Source organism: Brachyhypopomus gauderio, chromosome 15 (genome assembly GCF_052324685.1).
Source record: "Brachyhypopomus gauderio isolate BG-103 chromosome 15, BGAUD_0.2, whole genome shotgun sequence".
NCBI lineage: Eukaryota > Metazoa > Chordata > Actinopteri > Gymnotiformes > Hypopomidae > Brachyhypopomus > Brachyhypopomus gauderio.
This window is the reverse complement of record NC_135225.1, coordinates 12,921,266-12,945,201: the sequence shown is the minus strand read 5'-3', so window position 1 is coordinate 12,945,201 and position 23,936 is coordinate 12,921,266. Positions and strand designations below refer to the sequence as shown.

General features: G+C 44.7%; 1 protein-coding gene and 1 long non-coding RNA gene across 2 annotated transcripts; one reads left to right on the top strand and one right to left on the bottom strand.

Moving 5' to 3' along the window:
• Positions 1 to 3,042: 3,042 nt before the first annotated feature.
• On the bottom strand, positions 3,043 to 14,113 carry LOC143476556 (uncharacterized). Its single transcript, XR_013121327.1, has 3 exons — positions 14,020 to 14,113; positions 13,051 to 13,206; positions 3,043 to 3,264 (listed from the first exon to the last, which is right to left on the bottom strand). It is a non-coding gene; the product is annotated as an uncharacterized LOC143476556 (long non-coding RNA).
• On the top strand, positions 11,505 to 23,464 carry LOC143476554 (calcium uniporter regulatory subunit MCUb, mitochondrial-like). The gene is made up of 10 exons (XM_076974788.1): positions 11,505 to 11,719; positions 11,973 to 12,065; positions 12,157 to 12,273; positions 19,721 to 19,790; positions 19,881 to 20,051; positions 20,422 to 20,526; positions 21,837 to 21,997; positions 22,407 to 22,610; positions 22,993 to 23,109; positions 23,216 to 23,464. The coding sequence occupies exons 3-10, from the start codon at positions 12,175 to 12,177 to the stop codon at positions 23,291 to 23,293; spliced, it is 1,005 nt and encodes a 334-aa protein (XP_076830903.1). The 5' UTR covers positions 11,505 to 11,719; positions 11,973 to 12,065; positions 12,157 to 12,174; the 3' UTR covers positions 23,294 to 23,464.
• Positions 23,465 to 23,936: the final 472 nt, after the last annotated feature.

The following is a 23,936-nucleotide window of genomic DNA, read 5'->3' as shown; positions in this document are numbered from 1 at the left end:
AATATATTTAGTTCTTTAAAAAGCAATACAAAAAAGAAAAGTAAAGAGTAGAGCAGAGCAGTGTCATCCTTCATGGCCCTGCGGGACTGTGCTACCTCTGTATAGTCTTTAACAGAAGAAACACAAAGTACAGAAAGAAAACCAGTCCAGAAGTAGTCGTTTTGTGGTTTTGCACAGTGTGGTTTTGCACTGAGGCGATTTACAAGTTCATTTTCCTGTGCTCAATTAAGAGCCCTTGTCCACATGTACTCTTTCAGGCTGTGAATTATTTAGTGATGAATTATTAATAAATAATAACAGAGGGCTCAAGGGAGCCTGGCTCTGGTCAATTAGGAGAGGAGAGCGTGAGTGAGCGGCAGGAGGTTGGAGGTGCAGCCATGGACGTAATTTTGATTTCAAAAGTGGGGGGGACATGGATTCGTCGCTATTTAAATATTTGGTTTTAACCGTAAAAACTGGGGGGGACCAAAGCTGGCTTTTGAAAAAGTGGGGGGGATATGTCCCCCCGTCCCCCCCCCCCAAAATTACGTCCGTGGGTGCAGCTCTCTCCCCACACCACACACACACCACACCTCACACACACCACACATACACCACACCACACACACCACACCTCACACACACCACACACCTCATACCAGCACCCAACTCCTCACACCACACACACCACACCTCACACCAGCACCCAACTCCTCACATCACACACACCTCACACCAGCACCCAACACACCACCACACACACCTCACACCAGCACCCAACTCCTCACACCACACACACCTCACACCAGCACCCAACACACCACCACACACACCTCACACCAGCACCCAACTCCTCACACCACACACACCTCACACCAGCACCCAACACACCACCACACACACCTCACACCAGCACCCAACTCCTCACACCACACACACCTCACACCAGCACCCAACTCCTCACACCACACACACCTCACACCAGTACCCAACACACCACAGCACATACACACCACACCTCACACCAGCACCCAACTCCTCACACTCCACACACCTCACACCAGCACCCAACTCCTCACACTCCACACACCTCACACCAGCACCCAACACACCAGCACACCTCACACCAGCACCCAACTCCTCACACCACACACACCTCACACCAGCACCCAACTCCTCACACCACATACACCTAACACTAGCACCCAACACACCACAGTACACACACACCACACCTCACACCAGCACACAACTCCTCACACACCTCACACCAGCACCCAACACACCACACACACCTCACACCAGCACCCAACACACCACAGCACACACACACCACACCTCACACCAGCACCCAACTCCTCACACTCCACACACCTCACACCAGCACCCAACACACCACCACACGACACGTCACACCAGCACCCAACTCCCCACACCACACACACACCACACCTCACACCAGCACCCAACACACCACACCACACACACCACACCTCACACCAGCACCCAACACACCACACACACCACACATCACCACACACATACCACACCTCACACCAGCACCCAACTCCTCACACCACACACACCTCACACCAGCACCCAACTCCTCACACCACACACACCTCACACCAGCACCCAACTCCTCACACCACACACACCTCACACCAGCACACAACTCCTCACACACCTCACACCAGCACCCAACTCCTCACACCACACGCACTCCACACCAGCACCCAACACACCACAGCACACACACACCACACCTCCCACCAGCACCCAACTCCTCACACTCCACACACCTCACACCAGCACCCAACACACCACCACACCACACGTCACACCAGCACCCAACTCCCCACACCACACACACACCACACCTCACACCAGCACCCAACACACCACACCACACACACACACACACCTCACACCAGCACCCAACACACCACACCACACACACCACACATCACCACACACATACCACACCTCACACCAGCACCCAACACACCACACCACACACACCATACACCAGCATCCAACTCCCCACACCACACACACACCACACCATCACCTAACTCCCCAAACCACAATTCATATAAGTACCCGGACTCCCCACACCACACCAGCACCCAACTCCCCACACCACACACACACCACACCTCACACCAGCACCCAACACACCACACCACACACACACCACACCTCACACCAGCACCCAACACACCACACCACACACACCACACCTCACCACACACATACCACACCTCACACCAGCACCCAACACACCACACCACACACACCAGCACCCAACACACCACACCACACACACCACACCTCACCACACACATACTACACCTCACACCAGCACCCAACACCCCACCACACACACCATACACCAGCATCCAACTCCCCACACCACACACACACCACACCATCACCTAACTCCCCAAACCACAATTCATATAAGTACCCGGACTCCCCACACCACACCAGCACCCAAATCCCCACACCACAAGACACACCACACAACAGACCACACACCACACCAACACCCAACTCCCCAAACCACACCTCACACCAGCACCCAACTCCCCACTTCTCCCACTACCAGCTTAGTATCTCTCCATTATTCAGTACCAGGCTTGTTCAGTCTCTCCCTCTCTCTCTCTCTCTCTCTCTCTCTCTCTCTCTCTCTCTCTCTCTCTCTCTCTCTCTCTCTCTCTCTCTCTCTCTCTATGCCAATTGCTGCTGTTATCTGAGGGATCTTTTGGTCACACTTTAAATTACTTATATTTCTTCCCCACTGTCTTTCTCTGTGCTTTCTCATACTTTAACTCAGGCTAATTAAAAAGAATCTGACATTGTAAATTCATTCAGCAGCTCTCTAGATGTCTTTGATGTTATTAATCAATCTGATGTAATTACACATTTTTATGCTAAATCAATGAGAGTGGAAGAATGTTTTGTTTGTATGTGTGTGTGTGTGTGTGTGTGTGTGTGTGTGTGTGTGTGTGTGTGTGTGTGTGTGCACATTAGAATAGAAAAAAAACTGACTAGGCTCTAAACCTCTTTTGAAGTAGTTTGATAGTAAGATAATCATCATCATTACCATTCAGCACGAGTAGACTGACAGGCTGTGTAAACCTTCTAGGTCTGTTTTATTGTATGCTATGATGAAGCACACACCATGCTGCAAACAGAAGTGTGTGTGTCCCAGTGCCCATGCGGCCCAACCACACTCGTCAGGCAGATCACACGTATTAGTCCACAACGGCAAAATCAATACTTGATTTAAGAGTTAAGGTGTCAAGGTGTGTTAAACTTAATGCACGTGGAGGTGGCTTCTAAATGGTAGCATAAACACGAGCTATGTTATTATTATTGATGACCACAAGATGGCACTAAATGCGAATGTCCTTTGGAGCGAGAGTTTAGGATAATCAAATAAGACTCAAGTGATCTTGTTTTAACCTTGCTATTGATATGATAACGCAGTCCATAATCCTACAGAACATAAACTGTTAACTGAGTGATTGTTTTAATATTAGCAGTGTGATACTCTTTTTACACTTGTAATGATACAGTATGTGTTTAATCAATGAAAAATGCATGACCTTGGGAAGTGCAAGATTTATTTACAACATAAAAAACATCTAAGATTTGGAGATGAAATACAAAGAGTATACATTTGTGTAACTGAATCAGTGGCAATATTTCAAATGTGCAGTGGAATGGAAAAGCGCATTTCTGACGTGCTTTCAGCTGAACTTTCAAACGATGTGAGCAGGGCCCTTCTGTCCTGCACCTCACACCTTCACTAATGCTCCTCACACCTCACACCTTCTCTAATGCTCCTCACACCTCACACCTTCACTAATGCTCCTCACACCTCACACCTTCTCTAATGCTCCTCACACCTCACACCTTCACTAATGCTCCTCACACCTTCACTAATGCTCCTCACACCTCACACCTTCTCTAATGCTCCTCACACCTCACACCTTCACTAATGCTCCTCACACCTCACACCTTCTCTAATGCTCCTCACACCTCACACCTTCAGTAATGCTCCTCACATCTTCACTAATGCTCCTCACACCTTCACTAATGCTCCTCACACCTTCACTAATGCTCCTCATACTTTCACTAATGCTCCTCACACCTCACACCTTCACTAATGCTCCTCACACCTTCACTAATGCTTCTCACACCTTCACTAATGCTCCTCACACCTCACACCTTCTCTAATGCTCCTCACACCTCACACCTTCACTAATGCTCCTCACACCTTCACTAATGCTCCTCACACCTCACACCTTCTCTAATGCTCCTCACACCTCACACCTTCACTAATGCTCCTCACACCTTCACTAATGCTCCTCACACCTCACATCTTCACTAATGCTCCTCACACCTTCACTAATGCTCCTCATACCTTCACTAATGCTCCTCACACCTCACACCTTCACTAATGCTCCTCACACCTCACACCTTCACTAATGCTCCTCACACCTTCACTAATACTCCTCACACCTTCACTAATACTCCTCACACCCCACACCTTCACTAATGCTCCTCACACCTCACACCTTCACTAATGCTCCTCATACCTTCACTAATGCTCCTCACACCTCACACCTTCACTAATGCTCCTCACACCTCACACCTTCACTAATGCTCCTCACACCTTCACTAATGCTCCTTACACCCAGTGGCGGACTTAGAAATTTGGGGGCTCATGGCGAAATTTGCTATGGGGCCCATCAACATTAATATGCGAGAAATAAGTCAGCTAATCAGGGGGCCCATACAGTGGGCTGCAGTGGGAGGTGCCCAAGGCAGTTTGCCTAGCCACGCCTCTATGCAAAGACCGCCTCTGCTCACACCTCACACCTTCACTAATGCTCCTCACACCTCACACCTTCACTAATGCTCCTCACACCTTCACTAATGCTCCTCACACCTCACACCTTCACTAATGCTCCTCACACATTCACTAATGCTCCTCACACCTCACACCTTCACTAATACTCCTCACACCTCACACCTTCACTAATGCTCCTCACACCTCACACCTTCACTAATGCTCCTCACACCTCACTCCTTTACTAATACTCCTCACACCTTCACTAATGCTCCTCACAACTCACACCTTCACTAATGCTCCTCACACCTCACACCTTCACTAATGCTCCTTACACCTCACACCTTCACTAATGCTCCTTACACCTCACACCTTCACTAATGCTCCTCACACCTCACACCTTCACTAATGCTCCTTACACCTCACTCTTTTACTAATACTCCTCACACCTTCACTAATGCTCCTCACAACTCACACCTTCACTAATGCTCCTCACACCTCACACCTTCACTAATGCTCCTTACACCTCACACCTTCACTAATGCTCCTTACACCTCACACCTTCACTAATGCTCCTCACACCTCACACCTTCACTAATGCTCCTTACACCTCACACCTTCACTAATGCTCCTCACACCTCACACCTTCACTAATGCTCCTCACACCTCACACCTTCACTAATGCTCCTCATACCTTCACTAATGCTCCTCACACCTCACACCTTCACTAATGCTCCTCACACCTCACACCTTCACTAATGCTCCTCACACCTTCACTAATGCTCCTCACACCTCACACCTTCACTAATGCTCCTCATACCTTCACTAATGCTCCTAACACCTCACACCTTCACTAATGCTCCTCACACCTCACACCTTCACTAATGCTCCTCACACCTTCACTAATGCTCCTCACACCTTACACCTTCACTAATACTCCTCACACCTCACACCTTCACTAATGCTCCTCACACCTTCACTAATGCTCCTCACACCTCACACCTTCACTAATGCTCCTCATACCTTCACTAATGCTCCTCACACCTCACACCTTCACTAATGCTCCTCACACTTCACACCTTCACTAATGCTCCTCACACCTTCACTAATGCTCCTTACACCCAGTGGCGGACTTAGAAATTTGGGGGCTCAAGGCGAAATTTGCTATGGGACCCATCAACATTAATATGCGAGAAATAAGTCAGCTAATCAGGGGGCCCATACAGTGGGCTGCAGTGGGAGGGGCCCAAGGCAGTTTGCCTAGCCACGCCTCTATGCAAAGACCGCCTCTGCTCACACCTCACACCTTCACTAATGCTCCTCACACCTCACACCTTCACTAATGCTCCTCACACCTTCACTAATGCTCCTCACACTTTCACTAATGCTCCTCACACCTCACACCTTCACTAATGCTCCTCACACCTTCACTAATGCTCCTCACACCTCACACCTTCACTAATGCTCCTCACACCTTCACTAATGCTCCTCACACCTCACACCTTCACTAATACTCCTCACACCTCACACCTTCACTAATGCTCCTCACACCTCACACCTTCACTAATGCTCCTCAGCCCAGTCAAACTGCTCTTCAAATGTCAAATGTGAATCTTTTTAAAAATTATTATTTAATTTTATCAAAATAAATCTAAATAAAGGATAGTGAACCGTGACAAGATAGGACAGAGGTGGTAGGACAGAGAGTAAAATTAGGTAATTTTAAGATCCTGTGTGGAATTACTATGGCACAGTGACCCCTAGTGAGCAGGGAAACCTAAAGCCAGGTCTTCAGCTTGCACAGTCACAGTCATACAGAAGTGGTGGCTTTCATTTCACACACACCCCTATCGAGCACCGACACGGTTCCGTGACATTTTGATGATACCATACAACGAGGCTCCGACTAGTTAAGCCCTGAAAGGCAGAGGCATTTGAAGTATGAGGCACGTAAAGTATATAACATATATGAGCTATGTGAGGTATATCTGGGGCAGTCATGGCCTGGTGGTAGGGAACTGGTCTTGTGACCGGAGGGTCGTGGGTTCGTTTCCCAGACCTGAGGCCATGACTGAGGTCTCCTTGAGCAAGGCATCTAACCCCAACTGCTCCCCGGGCGCCGGGCTAGGGCTGCCCACCGCTCTGGGCATGTGTGATCCACAGCCCCCTAGTAATCACTAGTGTGTGTGTGTGTGTGTGTGTGTGTGTGTTCTAACAGATGGGTTAAAAGCGGAGGACAAATTTCGATTGCGGTGTAAAAATCATAATTGACAAAATATGGCACAATATAAATTTAACATTTTAATTTCATTTAAATATATGTAATATGAGGTATAAAGGTATATGAGGCATATCAGGTATATAAGGTATATGAGGTATATGACGTATATAAGGCATATAAGGTATATAAGGTATATGAGGTATATAAGTTATATGAGGTATAAAGGTATATGAGGTATACAAGGTTTATGAGGTATATAATGTATATAAGGTACATAAAGTATAAGCAAAGCATGTGACTTTCATCTTCTTTACCATTTCTTCATTCCTGGATGATGTGTAATTTTGAATGCCCTGTTTCTATTGCTGAGAGTAAATAAATGACTCAGTGCATGACTCAGAGCTATTTTTAGCACCCACACATGAACAGAGCCACATGGCTGTGGCCCATATGCCTGTGGGGGGCCCCAGTACAGAGGCTGGCTTCACTGAAGGAGGGGCACCTATGCGGGCATCATGAGACTTCTGATTTACTGTATGCTTCTGGTCTTACTAGACTAGAGTATCAAGCTTTTTCAGTGTCACCAGAACCTGAACCTGAAACCATTATTTCTTGAAAAAAAGCTTGTGATATTCAGTCAGGTATCCAAAAATTCAAGTTAAAATTCAGGTTCAGGTTGAAATTCATATTCTGGTTGAAATTCAGGTTCAGGTTTAAATTCAGGTTGGGAAAGCATTCAGGGGACTTAAGAAGAGCAAACAAATTGATAGCTATCTGCATCTGGCCAATCACAAAACATCTCAGAGGTCTTTCTGCTAAATGTCCTGTAAGGGTGCGGTCCCTGTTTGGCATGTAAGTAGCATGTATGCAGCATGAAGTGGCCTCTGTGCCACCCAGAAATGGCACCTTGTGGCAGCTGCGACATAATCGTGGCGCTTAGTGTGGCCAGTGCTACTTCATTGTGGCCTCTGCTATACAGAAATGCCGCCTGCCTCTGCTGACAGGCATCTAAAGAGTCTTTTGGGTGACTCTGTATCGGCCACTCGCTTAAATCATCCCGATGTGCCCGAATTGCCATTTGTTGCATTTGTTGAAATGAAGGTAGTTCATAACTTTTGTTTGTAAATTATTTTGGGTGAAAGATATTAGCGAACAGCCACCTAGCTCTAAATTACTAGTTCAGAATACTGTTTGGCAATAATGTCGAATTTAAATTGAGTGTACATGAATCTACAGTGGTAGACAGTTAATGACAGCACTGTAAATTTAGACCCGAACACAAATTTTTACTTGATACCTGAGAGAATTTCACAGGCTTTTTTCAAGTAATATTTTTTTCAGGTTCAGGTTCTGGTGACACTGAAAAAGCTTCATAGAGGAGCGTACTGAAGCGTAAAGTATTTCATTAAGTCATGTCCTGAGGGATTATTTAGGCTGATTATAATTAACTTTCCAGTTCTGTGATTTTGTTATAGTCTTCTTAGGAGATAACTGTTCGTGCCTTGTGTTTTATGCTGTGTATTGTATTCTAGTGATCTGACAGGCCTGCTTAAGAGGTTATTTCGATTAGGTACCGGTTTTATCATCTTGCTTTGTGGAACAGGGTCCCCACTACCTTTTAATAATGTGAGCTACTTTTAATGCCCACTAGATGGCATACGATTATAGGCTCCATTCTGTCAGTTAAAAGCAGATTCCCTTAAGTACACGTAAATGATAGATCAGAAACTAAAATATAGTACTATGTATAATACAATAAACTGTGTAATCTCAGTTTATTACTGAGTTGTGCAAAAGTGCATATTATGTATTATTAAGAAGCTATTAACTGTCTCTGAGATAGTGGAGACCACAGTTCATTGACAATGACACTAGAGGTGAATAGAAAACTCTTGTAGATCACTAAGCTTCCACATGAGTGGGAAGGTCTTGTTCCTTATTCTCAGATAAATGGTGTTATTGGTGATATTTATATTGAGATTAATGGTGATATTATTCTCTGGTGATTATCACTTGTAATCTGTTTCTTGAGTTAAACAAGATGGTGACACAGGACCACTTGTGAAAACTCTGCAACTGTTTTTCATGTATCAAAATTCAAATTCAGAAGAATGTCACTGAGCTTTCTGCTTATTGACCGTCCAGCAGAACAAACCATTGACTAATAACTGCTGACCATTCTATAGCATTCACCTCCAGACTGGATAGGTCATCTTAAACCATCATCTTAAACGGAGTCTTTGAGTGGGTGCTTAACATGATTTTGTGGGCAACTGACGCACAAGGCTATCCAGCCTCCTAGTATTACATTCACTATACTCCAGAGGAGGCTGGAGAATCCCGTTGCAGTATCATTAACTCGCGGAAGCCCCGCGATTCCCTCGATATGCTCAGTGTGTCGGTTTGATTTGTGGCTTGAAAGTCATTGGCTAATCCCGTGTCTAGAGAGCAGAAGCTCCTCTGCCTGAGTGCGAGGGGCTGCTGTATACATGTCGCTCCTGGTGATATTTTAATTATGATATCCTAGTGGTTTTTAAGTGTTCGCAAAATGACAGGAAATCTATTAATTTGTCAATTTTCTCTACGTGACTTGTAACATATGTGGCATTTTCTGCTTCCAGCAAAGGAATAAAGGCATTATTAGTATATGGACATGGTAGGCTACCTTAGATAGCGAATTTAAAAGGTGCCTATCGTAATTGGGAAGAGGCCTATAAAGGGTGCGTTATTAAGGAAATACGTGCAGTTCTGCAAGGCGGCAGCAAATGCCTGCGCGCGCTACGCTCACGATCTGTGTTTGGACTCTGTCACTGTCCCCAATGGTATACAACCTTATGACTTAAAAGCATTTAGGACAAAAATAGCAGGTGTCTCAAGTAAAAGAAAATGGTTAATCATTCATCAGAAGCGTGCAAGTGCATATTCAAATATCACATATATGCCCATGACATCCTATAACTTTTATATACAACGATGGTGTAGTGTCTCAAAGAGGAAAATAAATGAAATAAATGTTATTTTGTTTTAAGTTTAGCAATAAGCAGCTAATAGTACCTGCAGTGCTCGAAAGGCTGCAGACACAATGTTAATATTTCATAAATAAATATGTGAAAAATCTTTCTGTAGCCTCTTTAGACGCATTAATTAGGGACTTGGATATTTCCGCATGACAATGATGGAGCCGCGGCCATTTTTCTCCGGTCGCGCTGTCTAAGCGAAATCAGTCATCGCAAGCGCGCGGTAAAAAAAAATCGCTGTTTTCATCGGTTTGTAGGAGGTTCTTCACAGAGTTTTCGTAATATGACATAATTGAATGTTCGCTTTCTCTCGTCCCGTTAGAAGACTTCGCATTTTGCGCTCCTGTTTTTTTTTAGCCTGGTTTAATTTTAACTTCGCGTTTGGACCGTTCAAAAACATTGTGGGACTGTTCAAAAGATATTAATAGATACGTGGACCGTTACATTATATTCTTGTTTATTGTTTCCTTAAGTTTTATCCCAGTCTGTACAATTTAAGGTAGTGTTTTAAGGCTCCCAAGACAACGTGTTGGTCCGATGAACCATGATAACGGCGGGCACGCACTAGCCACATGCTAAAACTAGCCAGGGTTGCCAGGTCCTACAAAAATATCCCGCACAAAGTCAGTGTAAAACCCGCCCTTCGGCAGCCTAAACAAGCCCAAAGTTATGGACGGGGGAGGGGGTGGCGAGTGTTTAAAATGGAGACAAATTAAGTATTATATCGCGATCGATTCTTTGTGTTGACTTGTAACTCCCGCGGTGGGCAACTCAAAAGTAGCCCCAAAAACCGCACCCCGCGACCCCAGAATTTTTACCCGCGGCTGGATTTTCAAACAAGCCCAATTTGGCGTGAAAACCGCGAACCTGACAACTATGGCCACATGCTAAAACTAGCGCACATTTCTTGATCACAAGATTTAGGTTAATTGCATTAAAAAATAGGGCCGATTTAAATGTGAATATCTTTGGACTGGCTTGATCAAATTTGACAATTGAGGCATATTTTTTTAGTTATATTGTGCTGTATCTAATAAAACTATTTTAAATATGATTCAATAATTTTGAAAAAAATGTCCAAGTCCCTACATTAATGCACACTAAAAGCTTCATTTTTAAAGACTGCTGCTAAGGTTCAGTCATGAAGCATCATCTAAATGTATCTATCTGTAACTTTCTCAGTGCAGTGTGGTATTACTGTAGAAGACGTCTGAATAAATTCTCTTGATTTAGGGCTTTAGTCTCTGGTTGACTTATTAATACAACCAGATTCATGTCGTGAATCGTTTCAGGATGCTCTTGTAACCTCTTAACACTGGTGAGGTAATATTGCTTGAGTACCTATAGCTCTTCACTGGCGCATGCACAGTGCCCAGCGCATATATTGTGTACATCTGCCTCTTTGCTCAAAGGACCGCCATCGGGAACGAGCCTGCAGAAGCACGTGCCGTATTTCTCGAGCATGAAAGCGGACGTGAACGCGCTGATTAAATTGTGGAGCCTTCCATTAATCTCTGGAAACAAACAGGCGGAGGATGCAGATAAGCCGCCAGTCATACTCTTAATTAACTTAATGTCTGCAGTTGGATGGGCAGAGACGTCCGTGGAGTGACGCAAGGGAGAAAATAACATAATTCGGTAAGCTATATCAATGATGTGAACGGGTACGAATTTCTTTAATTATGGTTTATTATTTTATTTATGGGTAATGTATTAGCTATCTGCAGCGTTTCATAAGACGATAACGGACCATACGTCAACCCGGTTAAGCTTATGGATTCTCAGGACTATTACACCGGGAGAAAGCTGCATATCCGCCAATGCCGTTACACTGCTGATACTGTGTTCCGTGTACATCTCCCTGACTGCATTATGTTCTGTTCACCAATAGGAGGAGAATTGTCAGAAGAGTTCGTCACAGGAAAGAAACGGTCAAACTTACTTGGGGCAGCGAGCGACCGAGCACGATGCGCCAGGAAACAAAGTAATAGACGAGCGCACGCATATATTCGGTTAATTATTCGAGTTATTCGAATTATTCGAATAATTAGAATTATTTTCCAAATATGCTATAGCGAGTGTGCTTTACGGCCATGGCTTGCTTGAGAATAGTCGCCAAACTATCCGGTGTGCACCGCTGGGCTCACCCAGTACCGTCCGTGTTCAAAAGAACCGCGCCTGTGCGTCTGAAGGTAAGAACACAGTCGGTAACGACAGACTTGCCTGTGTTTGGACCGAGCTCCGTTAGCATGAGTGCACACGTCCCTCATGGGCTTTTCCTTTTACCTCTATCATTTCACTCTGTTTTTCATTCCTCTTGAAAGGTTTTTGTGTGGTTTTTAACAGTTCCATGTTTAAAAACGCCTGACATTTTAGTTTTAATTGGTTAATATGTTGGTCGGGGAGAATTCCTGCTTTCTAGAGTTTTTGTCGTTGTTGTGAAACTCCTGAACGAAACGGTGCGGTGTCACTTTGCCGTTTCCTGTTTTTGATTCATCTCCGGTGCTTCAGTGCTGATAAACTTTTTCATTGTTAGGACTACAACAACATACACGACAATTCAGTTGTTCGGTGCTTCACGTTGCTAATGTAGCTAGCTAGCTATATTCAGGAAAAAGGGGAAACGTCCTAACTTGTCTGTAATTATCTTATTTAGCGCCCCTCCCATTTTCCCTCAGTCACGAAAAATTAGGTAAAAAAAGTTTTACACTGGAAAACAAACAAACGCTAACTGACCAATATATGGTCCTCACTCATCACAGTGTAAATAAGTGTTCTCTGCTGCGCACTGTCTTCAAATTACAGGAATGTGTTTTATTTTTAACGTTGGTGAGTCAAACTATCTGAATCACCAAAATGAAGTTGGTCGTATGATATGGATAACATGGGGGGGGGGGGGGGGGGGGGGGCGGCATTTCTGCACTGTGACTGCTTTTACTTGATGCCTCCAGCAACAACATAAAGGATACATAGCCGTGACTGAGTTTGGAAAGCCCTGTCGGACCGGATGTGGTGCTGACAAGTTCACAGCAGAGTCTGTTACACCGTGTGTAGCTGGTCAGCAAGGCTTGTGCTGCAGGGCATGCTTTGGGCTTGTGATGATCTTGGCTTGAACCACACTGAACCTGCGGGAGTGTCACACCACCACGTGTCAGGGTGCTGTAGGCTTTCTTATGGTACATATGGGCATTATAGTGCATTCTGACTGACTTTTGGGTTATTCCGCTGCAGAATGTGTTTGGGACTTTTAAGCTTTGTGTTGTACTTTGTCATACGCATGTTGCAATGCGATGAGAGCTATAACAAATCACACGGTGGTGATCACTCTTAATTGTTTTATTTGGGTGCTTAGATGCATCAGTGTGCCCATGTCGTTAAATACGAATTGATCAAAATAATGAACACAGCTCACTGCGTTTTACCGAAGCATACTGCAACGGCAATGTGTAGAAATAGTGGTTTTGTCTTTATGCATCCCTATCATAGACCCTCATGCTCTAATATATAAGGCGTATCCATTACTATTTCTACACGTGTAACAAAACATCTGTTTTAGATATTTAATGATGTTCTGGTATCTTGCGTCACACAGCACAATGGCTGCAGTGAGTCGACTTTAAGCAGAAAATTTAAACATTAAATCATTTTATTTCATAGTGATTTCCTGGCTGTAGTACGTATCTCATTACTCAGCACGCCTCCAATCACTTCTCTAAGCAGTATGGTGAAAATATGTATTGCATCTCCGTCATTCATTCAGAGTCCAACAAATCGCTGATGCTGCAAGATTTTCTTTGATTGATAACTTTACACTATTTATTTAAGCAGAAAGCTCTCACTCTATGCACTCTAAGCAATTTACAGCTCAAACACCTAAAATAAATAGGAAGTTTGGCATATGGCATGTCACATAACCTTGCAAAAACTGTTTTTCTTACCACATTGTTGACACGTGGTGACACTCCAGTTATAGGACATATGTTATCCAGCTAGTTAGATTAATTTATTCAGAGCTCATTGCAGGCCTGTGTCAGTGGCCAGCTATAAAGATGGCTGTGGTGTTTCGGCCCGTTTATGTACAACCATGGGCTGGAACAGACGGATTTGTTTCATCGTGTGTATGCTAAAGGGACGTGTGTGTCGCATGCAGATGAGCCCGTGATGTGTGCAAGCACTTTGTGTGGATTCTAAGGCAATTTTCTCCCTTTGTGACACTACCAAAGCTTTTCCCACATAATCTGTATTCAGACAGTGTTCTCTCTGGGCACAACATGGAGGAGTAGTAATTTGGCATTGAGTGGTCCTTGTCATGAATATCAGTTGGTGTGGTATTTTGTGTTCAAATGTCTGCTGAGTGTACAAAGTTATTGATGTTTGTATTGGGCAGCTCTAATTCAGCGAGTTTTCCTAAAGTGGGAGTAATTACACCAATTGGTGAGAGAAATTCACTCTTGGTGAACATTGCTCTTTCCTAAACTTAGCTGGGGAGTTGTCGGTTTAGTTAGATATCCCTTTAGGATATTGCTGATGAAACAAGGCCATATTCCAGAACCTTCCATCAGTGTGGGCTCTGCTTCATGGCAGATGAGAAAAGCTGGTCATTACAGTCTGTCTGCACCAGACAGGTGGGGAGGTTGGCAAGGCTGAGGAGAAGACGTCCTCCATTAGTGGACCATGCGGCATGGTTGTGGAGAACAGGTGGCCATCCGTCATGGTGCTCATTAGAGGCCGAGGTATGGATGGAGCTGTTTCAGGAAGCAGAAAGGTCTTCACTACCCCCTTCAACTGAGTATACATCTTTATAACTTTAGTTAAACTCATTCATTAACGATACGCCCAAACAAACAAAAAAAAGTGAGAAATACTGTACTGAAATTTGAAGCATTGCAATCTAATGTCAATAAGAGGTAGTTTTGGCTTTATCTCAGCCATTAGATTTTTGAATTCCTGGCAATATCTAATTTCAGATTAAATTCACTTTCCAAATATGATCTCGTGACTAAGCATAGCTAGGGACAGTTTGTTTCAGCTTTTAGAGTTACGGAGTTAAATTCTCTTAAATTGATATTAATTGGCTACTTCACAGATATGAAGTCACAGCAGGTGTCCGCCTGCCCTGAGCTTTTCCTACCACACCTGCCTCCTCTACACACAACAGAGGAGGAGAAGAACCAGGCAGGCTGTGGTCACGTCGGTGGCTGTGCCATAATCTGATGACTGGTGTATTGCACTGGGGGTGGATGGAGTGCTGTGAAATGGGCCTTTGAAGGCTTGTTATTTCCCACTCAGTCACAGGGCTGCATTGCTGCTAACCGTAATTATTCACTGTACCATGTAATTTAAGTCTGGGACACCGTAGCCTGGGCCTGCGGGGCTGAAAGCCGCATGTGCAGTGGGTGCACAAGCTCCATTCTTTAAGGATCGCTGCCTTTAAAAGCTTCATCTCGTTGAAGGGTTCGATAATTGGCCAACGAGTTCAACCAGAAGCAGTAGAGCAGTGAAAACAGTGCAGATCCCCGTCTACTGGCCTACGCTGGTAGCACGTCTGCGCGCCCCCATAATTCAGCAGTGCCAGGAAGGCTGGGCTACAGCGGACTGCCCCAGGGAGGTGTAAGACCCCATCCCCACCCCCCAGCACCATCAGCAACCCGGTCACGCCCACACTTCACCAGCACAGGAGACCCGCAGAGCAGAGAACTGCACTTTTAACAGCCAGACGCAGGACTCTGCTGCTGCTCCTCCAGCACTGGGCCAGCACATGAGCTAATTAGCCAGCTCTGTGTCTGCCAAATCTGGACTGTTAGAGTAACAGTGCAACAGACCTCATGATCCCACAAACTCCTGAACTGCTGTTTTTTCGGGTGTGGGTGTGCACAGATTGTGTTTGCGTCATCTTGCATTGGTTCATTTTGGATGTTTTGCTTTAAAAATCTTCCTGCATGAGACGATCACATCCCTCTGGAACGACGCCCCTTTCAAATTCAGCCTTTACACTCTGGTTTTCTGCCTTTGCTGAGTGTGTCGATACTCATCCCTTAGGAACAATCCCTTAAGAACAAGAGCCTTTTGTACCTAGTTTTGATCCTTAGTTTTAACACAGGAGGTGGAAAGGAGCAGACCGATTCTCATAATTCTTGCTAATTTCAGACCCTGTCTCCAAGTGTACTTCCTCCTCTGGTTCCACCATCCAAACGTGTCTCCAGTGCTCCTCACGTGGCTTCTCTGTGCCGTTGTGCTCATGCACAATAACTGACTATCTCAAATGAAGATACTTGTTTTTGTTTTTTGTCTCGAATCGTCTGACTCCTGGACTCCTGGTTCTGCCTTCTGCTTTTCCACTCATCTATCAGTTCCTTTTTTTCCTCATTAAAATGAGAGAAGACGCATCCCTCCAGTTTTGTTCCCTCTAAGAAAAATAACGTGCATTTCACTAATGAGTAAGCTCAAGGGATAAGCAATATCGGAACAAAGAGACTTAGGCCAAAGGGACTTTGATCTTTTTGACTGCATTCATTCAGATAGATGGTTCCAAAGGACCATGGAGAATGTCTAGTTGCGTATCTCTGGCCTTTAAACTCTTCTGTCTCAGACCTCATCACTTATAGTGTGGATAGGAGTCTATTAGATTACAGTATGTGTACACACAAGCTCTTTCAGTTCTGTTTTTATTAAGCTGCAGTTTCTTTCCTGGTCAGTGTGTGTTCATGTGTAAACACACACACACACACACCTTGCTCACCGAGCAGTACCTGCTGTGTAATTGCTGGGTCAGGAAACAGAACTGTGGTGTGCTTTAGCTGAACAGTCTTACGTTTGAACATTTGCAGTTTAACAGTTTAAAACTGCTGGAACGTGGATATTTAACATTTTAAATGTATGTGCAGTTTTCTCAGTCTTTCAGTTAGTAGGCAGCACAGGGAGTAGGTTTAATCGAGCACTTTAATCATAATTACACCTCTGTTCATGTTCCTTTGGTGCTTCGGTATTCACAATGTGGGGAACTGTGCGAACTTTCAAATGCCGATGTATTTAATTTGTGTTTTACACAAGACTAAAGCTATGACATCAACAGAGCAGGGGTAAAACCACCAATGGAGACTTGCTGTTATGACTTGCATCTACATTAGGGTTAAGTGTTCTTGTTCTCAAGAAATTGGTTAGTGAAGCACATCTCACACACGGAGAGTTGATCATCATCTCCTGATTGGCTCATTTACTCCTCTGTGGTTAAATGAAGGCCATGGTGAAGCCATGCAAGATTCTGTCACATCAGAGCCTGAGATGTGTCATTGACAAACCCCCACGTTATTGGGAATTTCGAAGGTGCGAATCAGGCATTGTGAGGTTTTTACTTAACTCCCTAAGCCATCATGGTTTCACCCTCTAAAGATGAAGCACACATCCACCTGTGTTGGCTTCAGGTGAGTTGACAGATGAGTCCTGACTGGGACTCTAATGGAGTATTGACAGGGCTGCAGGCCTTCTGGATGAACATGGATCTCCAGCCGTGTTCTGTCAGGTTCTCTGTGTGTTCCTACACCTGGAGCAGGAGCATTCGTGAGACTCCTCCCTCATTGATCCAGCCACCTTGCTGAAGACTATGAGTGTGACGGAATAAAAAACTAGTCGCTGAGGGAGGATCTCCAGGACTGGAAGGAATGGTGTCCAGAGATGTTCATAGATGGCTAAAGCTAAGAAGCAATTGTGCTCTGTTCAAGGGCTGTTGAGATTTCAATTACGGCTGAACCAGTGTGGTGGTAAAGTTAAGCAGCCGTTTTGTTTATGATATCAGTATAGAATGCACAATATGGGTTGACATTTTGAAGTTATCAGTTACACTACATTTCTAGACTTGTAAGCAGATGATCTAAACCCAGCAGACTTTATAACAGTAGGCACATGAAATTTTGTACTCTCATAAACATGATCCATATTAAATTCATTTACATCCTTACTGCACCAAATAAAAAAGTTAATTGCCTTCTATTCGTTCTGCTTGAGGAAGAGAGCATTTGTAGAGACAAAACCGCTGCAAATTGCATGAATTCAGCTTCTCTCAGCAGAACATGAGTACTGAGTGAGATTAGGTCAGCAAAACAGACCTGCTGCTTCCTGTCAGCAGAGCGTGGCATTCCTAAACAGACCCAGGTTTTCCTCCCGCTGCTTCCCGCATGGACGCCAGCCTTTGTTCAAATTACTGCAGGTCTAGTCCAACAGACCTGTTGTGGTAATGCTCCACACCCTTCTAAAGTAAACAGTATGTGTGTACTGTAGCCAACTAGGGCTGCACGATGAATCGTATTTTTATCGTTATCGCGATGTGAAGTTTCACGATAAACACATCGAAAGAGCCACGATAACTCCTTGAATAACAGCAAACTCAAATTGCATTATCCTCGTCCAGCAATAGAGGGAGCTATTCGCGCTGCAGACTATGATCACGTGACGTAAGTAGGCAAGAGGCAGAGTGAGGTGAACACGCTCATCAGACACGCGATTTGGTTTAAGCCTGGTTTACACTTGATGCAGCGCGAGGGTCCGCAAGGCGAAAATAACGTAATCACGGTGGCTTCGCCCGTGCGCGATGGTCTCGCGCGCTGTCGATTCACGAGGTCGTGCACCTCTCGAATTTTGTAAGTTCGCGCGTGCCGCGTCTCAGCGCAATGAGAACAGTCATGTTTACCGGGTTCATACACCTATACAAGGTGGAATTAAAGCACTTGTACGTCACTTTCAAGGTCCATTTCAATAATTCCCAGCTCGTTAAACTTAATTGAGTTAAATATTTATACATATACTGTACTCTAAATGATTCGAAATAATTCGCTTTTTTTTATCACATTATTTAATGGTTGTTTATTTTCAAAACGCCCAATCTTAACGTCTTCACGTTCTTTCATGTTTCGTCCTGGAATTACAAGAGGCTCGTATTTGTTAATGTAATTACGAGAGAACTGTTCAGTCAGACAGATATTTGTTGTGAAACGAAGTAGTTACAATTTCAAGTACTTTAGCCTAAATTCCAGCACTTTTCAAACCTGATACACAAAGCAACATTAAAATTGGTCAGGTAAATGTTCATTCCCCTGTATTTGAGGGGTGTTTTTTCTATACTACTAGGCCTACATATCGTTTCGGACAACACTGCAAAGAATGTGACACGGCAAGATTAAACGCTTCCGTCGTTCGCGGAGGTTTACGCGAGGTGTTCAGAGTCGCGCTACGGTCACTCGTGAAAGTATAAACCTAGATTGAATCTATTGTTGAATAAACCTGCAAAATATTTGGAATTATTCTGGATTCATTACACAGTTAAAAAAAAAAACTAATTAATGTGCTGCTGTTCAGAGAGACACTACATCTCTATTTTAATCTTAATTTATCGTGGTTCACATCGATATCGGGATATCCAACAACGTTATCGCACATCGTAATTTTAGTCCATATCGTGCACCCCTATAGCCAACCATCAAAATCTTCTGAAGTAAACGTTGCAGAGATAGCATCAAGGGAGCTGGTGTGAACGTGGACACCGAACGCACTGTACACTGTAGATCAGACTGATGTTTTGAAGGAACGTGTGCTGAATGTGGTGTGGCATGATGCTGACCTTTCTAAGGCGTTCTTCTTCTCTCACAGGCTCAACTTACCCATCTCCAGTGGAGGAGTCACCCGGTCATCAGCTGTAGCACTTTATCGCCATCTAATGGTAGAGTTTGTACATAACAGTGAGTGTTCATGGGCAGAGGGTCTGTCTGACTGGTTTAGATGCTAAAGCGCCATGTTCCCTGTTCTGTAGACATTTCTGTGCAGTACAGACACGGACGCCCCGTGCTGGCACTCCCTCTGCCCTCCAGGCAGGAGAAGTGTTTGTTTTTTCTGCGGCCCATGCTCACTACCGTCAGCGACCTCCTTCAGGACATAAGCAGGGAGGACCCGGGCGTCACCTCCGCCTCCATACTCACTCCAGGTACGGACATGCACGCAGAGAGAGTAATCCCTACATGGAAATGCAGATATGTTTATCACGCAGTCAGATGAGTTAATCTCACCCACTGGGCAAATACTGGTTGCTACTTGAAATAAACACTTCATCTAAAATTACTGGAGGTGTATTTGTTTTGTTTCTTAGTCATGCTTTCAATTGCAAGCTGGCTGAAGTGGTTCAGAACCCATTTTTAAAATATTGATCACGTTCATCCAATGATGAGTTGTCTACAAATATAACAAGTATAAAGCTAATACCTACTGTAAGTTGAAAGTAAGGTGTGTTCACTGCACGTTCGCTAATGCAACCAGTGTATACCTGTCCGGACTTATATTTTGCTCTTTGCACGTAGATGGTGTGAAGATTGCCTCCACTACACCCATGGACACAGTCCTCAACAAAGACTTCCTCCTGTGCATCAATGGAGTCACCTACACTGTGCACTCTGCCCCAGCTGGTACGTATCCTGATGATTAGCGCCTGTTGTCTAGGCTGACGTATGAAGGCTAAATAGAGCAGCCTGCGTGGACTGTTGCATGATGGGAAGGGTGTCTCTCTGGCGTTCTCCCTGCTTGGGAGTGCATGAGAGCGTGAGTGCACAAGAGTGCACAGTGATGGATCGGAGTGCTGCTAGAGAATTGTGGGTACTGTTGGGTATTACCACTTGAATCACTACTCCTGTGCATCGCCACGTATGCTATATTGCCAAAAGTATTCACTCAGCTTCCTTTACTCACATACGAGCTTAAGTGACATCTCATTCCTAATCCATATGGTTAAATATGATGTTGGTCCACCCTTTGCAGCTAGAACAGCTTCAACTCCTCTGGTAAGGCTGTCCACAAAGTTTAGGAGTGTGTTTATGGGGATATTGGGTTGAGGTCAGTACTCTGTGCAGGCCAGTCAAGTTCATCCACACCAGACTCTGCCATCCATGTCTTTATGGACCTTGCTTTGTGTGGGAGCATGGAATTGTCCAAAATGTCTTGGTATGCTAAAGTATTCAGAGTTCCTTTCAAAAGTACCGTTCTCCTGGCAACCACCAAACCTATACTCGTCCATCAGATTACCAGATGGAGAAGCGCGATTCATCACTCCAGAGAATGCGTCTCCACTGCTCTAGAGTCCAGTGGCGGTGTGCTTTACACCACTACATCCGATGCTTTGAATTGCATTTGATGATGTATGGCTTGGATGCTGCTCGACCATGAAAATCCTTTCCATGAATTTCTCTGTGCATTGTTCCTGAGTTAATCTGAAGGCCACATGAAGTTTGGATGTCTGTAGTGATTGACTCCGCAGAAAGTCTTCACTATGTGCTTCAGCATCCACTGACCACCCCTGTCAGTTTACGTGGCCTAACACTTCCATTTTCTTATAATTCAATTCATGACTGAATTTGTTGCACAGGTGGCATCCTATCACAGTTCCACTCTGGAATTCACAGAGCTCCTGAGATCGACCCATTCTTTCACAAATGTTCACAAAAGAACCGTCTGCATGCCTATACACTTGTGGCCATGGAAGTGAATGAAACACCTGATTCTGATCATTTGGATGGGCGAGCTAATAGTTTTGGCAACATAGTACATGAGTCTTGACGCTCCTGCGAGTATTTATATGACTGGCAGTGTTGGACAGAGGCTAGAAATTGGGACATTGGGAGTAAAATGAATTAAAAATGTAGACATGCACATGAAGTGTGTGTGTGAGTGAGTAAACACTGAAATGTACAATGGTTTCGCTCTTCTCTACGTACGTGTCTAGAAACAGCGTCTAGCGAACGCATGCCATGCATGGATGATACCAAGAACATCGTGCACAGACTGCACGTGGCGCTGTGTCTAACGGAGCACCAGCTGATGCAGGAGAAGGACCTGCTGCAGAGGCTGGACGTCCTGAAGCAGGAGCTCATGCCCCTGGAGCAGGTGGGCTGCCGGCACAACCCCTGCACATCACTGCATTACACACTCCTCCGTGGAGGTCCGAGTTGTAGCTCAGAGTGTTGACGGGGACAGAGGGACTTAACTACCCTGCCTCCCCAAAACGAGCAGGATCACGCACGCTCTTCTGATATCAGGCCTACAACACTGATTACTGCACTAGGAACTAGATGTGTCCTGTCTGTTTTCTGACTAGCTGTTCTAGTTGTACAATTATAGTAATTACACTCAGGCAGGTGATTTATTTTTTTCTGTTTTGAATGTATAAGGCACAAACAGCCGGCCATAATTTTAACGTGTTTATGGCGCTAGTTTTAAATGAACAATTGTTAGTTGCACTTTTTATAGTGTGTATTTTAGTGTCTGCACTGACAGTATTATTGTGTGTGTTCAGATGAAGGCCCAGCTGGACACCAGGGCGGAGCGCAGCTCGTCGCAGGCACTCTGGGTCGGGTTGGCGCTGCTCTCTGTGCAGGGTGGGGCTCTGGCTTGGCTCACCTGGTGGGTCTACTCATGGGACGTCATGGAGCCTGTCACCTATTTTCTCACCTACTCCACCAGCATCGGCGTCTTTGCCTACTACGTTCTTACCAAACAGGTGTGAACATGTCAGTTGTCAGGAATACTGGTCTTCTAGTCTTCTCCTTCAGGCTAACTAGGAACTGAGAGCAATGTATCTCATCAGCGACCTTCAGTGACCCTCTGTACATTACCACAACATCATAGAAAAAGATTATTCTAGAGTGTACTCGGTCTCCTACTGTACAGGAGGACCACACTAATGCATGTCCCGTGTGTCTCTCTCCGAGACACACTTTTCAGTTCACAAAGGCTTGATAAGTGCTACAGAACTATGAACCTTCTGGATGATAGAGAAACATTATCCTGTTATCAAATGTGTGAAATGTGATCATTATGGACAATAGGGAAGAACTGGTGAGTGACCATTAAAGCACACTGTGTGGACTTTTCTCCCACAGGATTACGTGTACCCCGATGTGAAGGACCGGCAGTTCCTGCATTACTTCTACAGGAAGGCCAGAAGAGAGGGCTTCAGTGTGCAGCAGTACAACAGGCTGAAGGAAGAGCTAGCTTCTGTACGACCCATCAGAAAAAGACATCAAAGGGTTCTCTTCTTGGGTTTCTCACCTGTCCTCATCATTAATCTGCCTTTCTCTCTCTCAACTGTCTGGTTTATTTCAGGTAGAGGAAAACTTGAGACGTTTACGAAACCCAAATCACCTGGGCCTGCCTGTGGACCAGGTTCATTCCAGGAACTGAAGAATGCAACCACTTACACTGCACTTTTAACTCCATGGGTTTGATACTGCTATTATCTGTAGTACTGTGGAAAAGCATCATCTCATGAACATCCAGGAAAAAAAAACATCTGATGGCATAACACTCATTATTTGGAATAACCAAGTATTGAAGTAAAGCACTTATGTTGTATGCGTCCTTCACTCTTTTGTTATTTAACTGTGGTGCCTTATACTGGTAATCTGCAGGGATTATGCCTGGGGCAGGGTGGGATTAAAGGACTTATTTAAGGCCATAGGAATGAGCTTTGATCATGGTGTTGGTGCCCTGATCCTTTGACGTACCTGAATGGAACTACACTCTCAAAACACACAGGATGTATTATAAGGTTTTTTAAATGGGTCTGGAAGCCTTTTTATAAGTCCAGTCTTTCCCATAATATACCTTCATACAGCAAATTAAACCATGCATGCAGACTGTTATTGCAGAAGCAGGATGGATGATTTACTCATTTGAATGTTTCAGTGAATCAGTACAGCTAGCAGCTAGGAATCCATTAAAAACGCACACTTCTAGACTAATCTGTATCCTAGATGTTCTGAGTTGACTTGAAACCAGCTGTTTTTTTTTGTGTCTTGAGATGTAAGCTATATAGACTCCACCA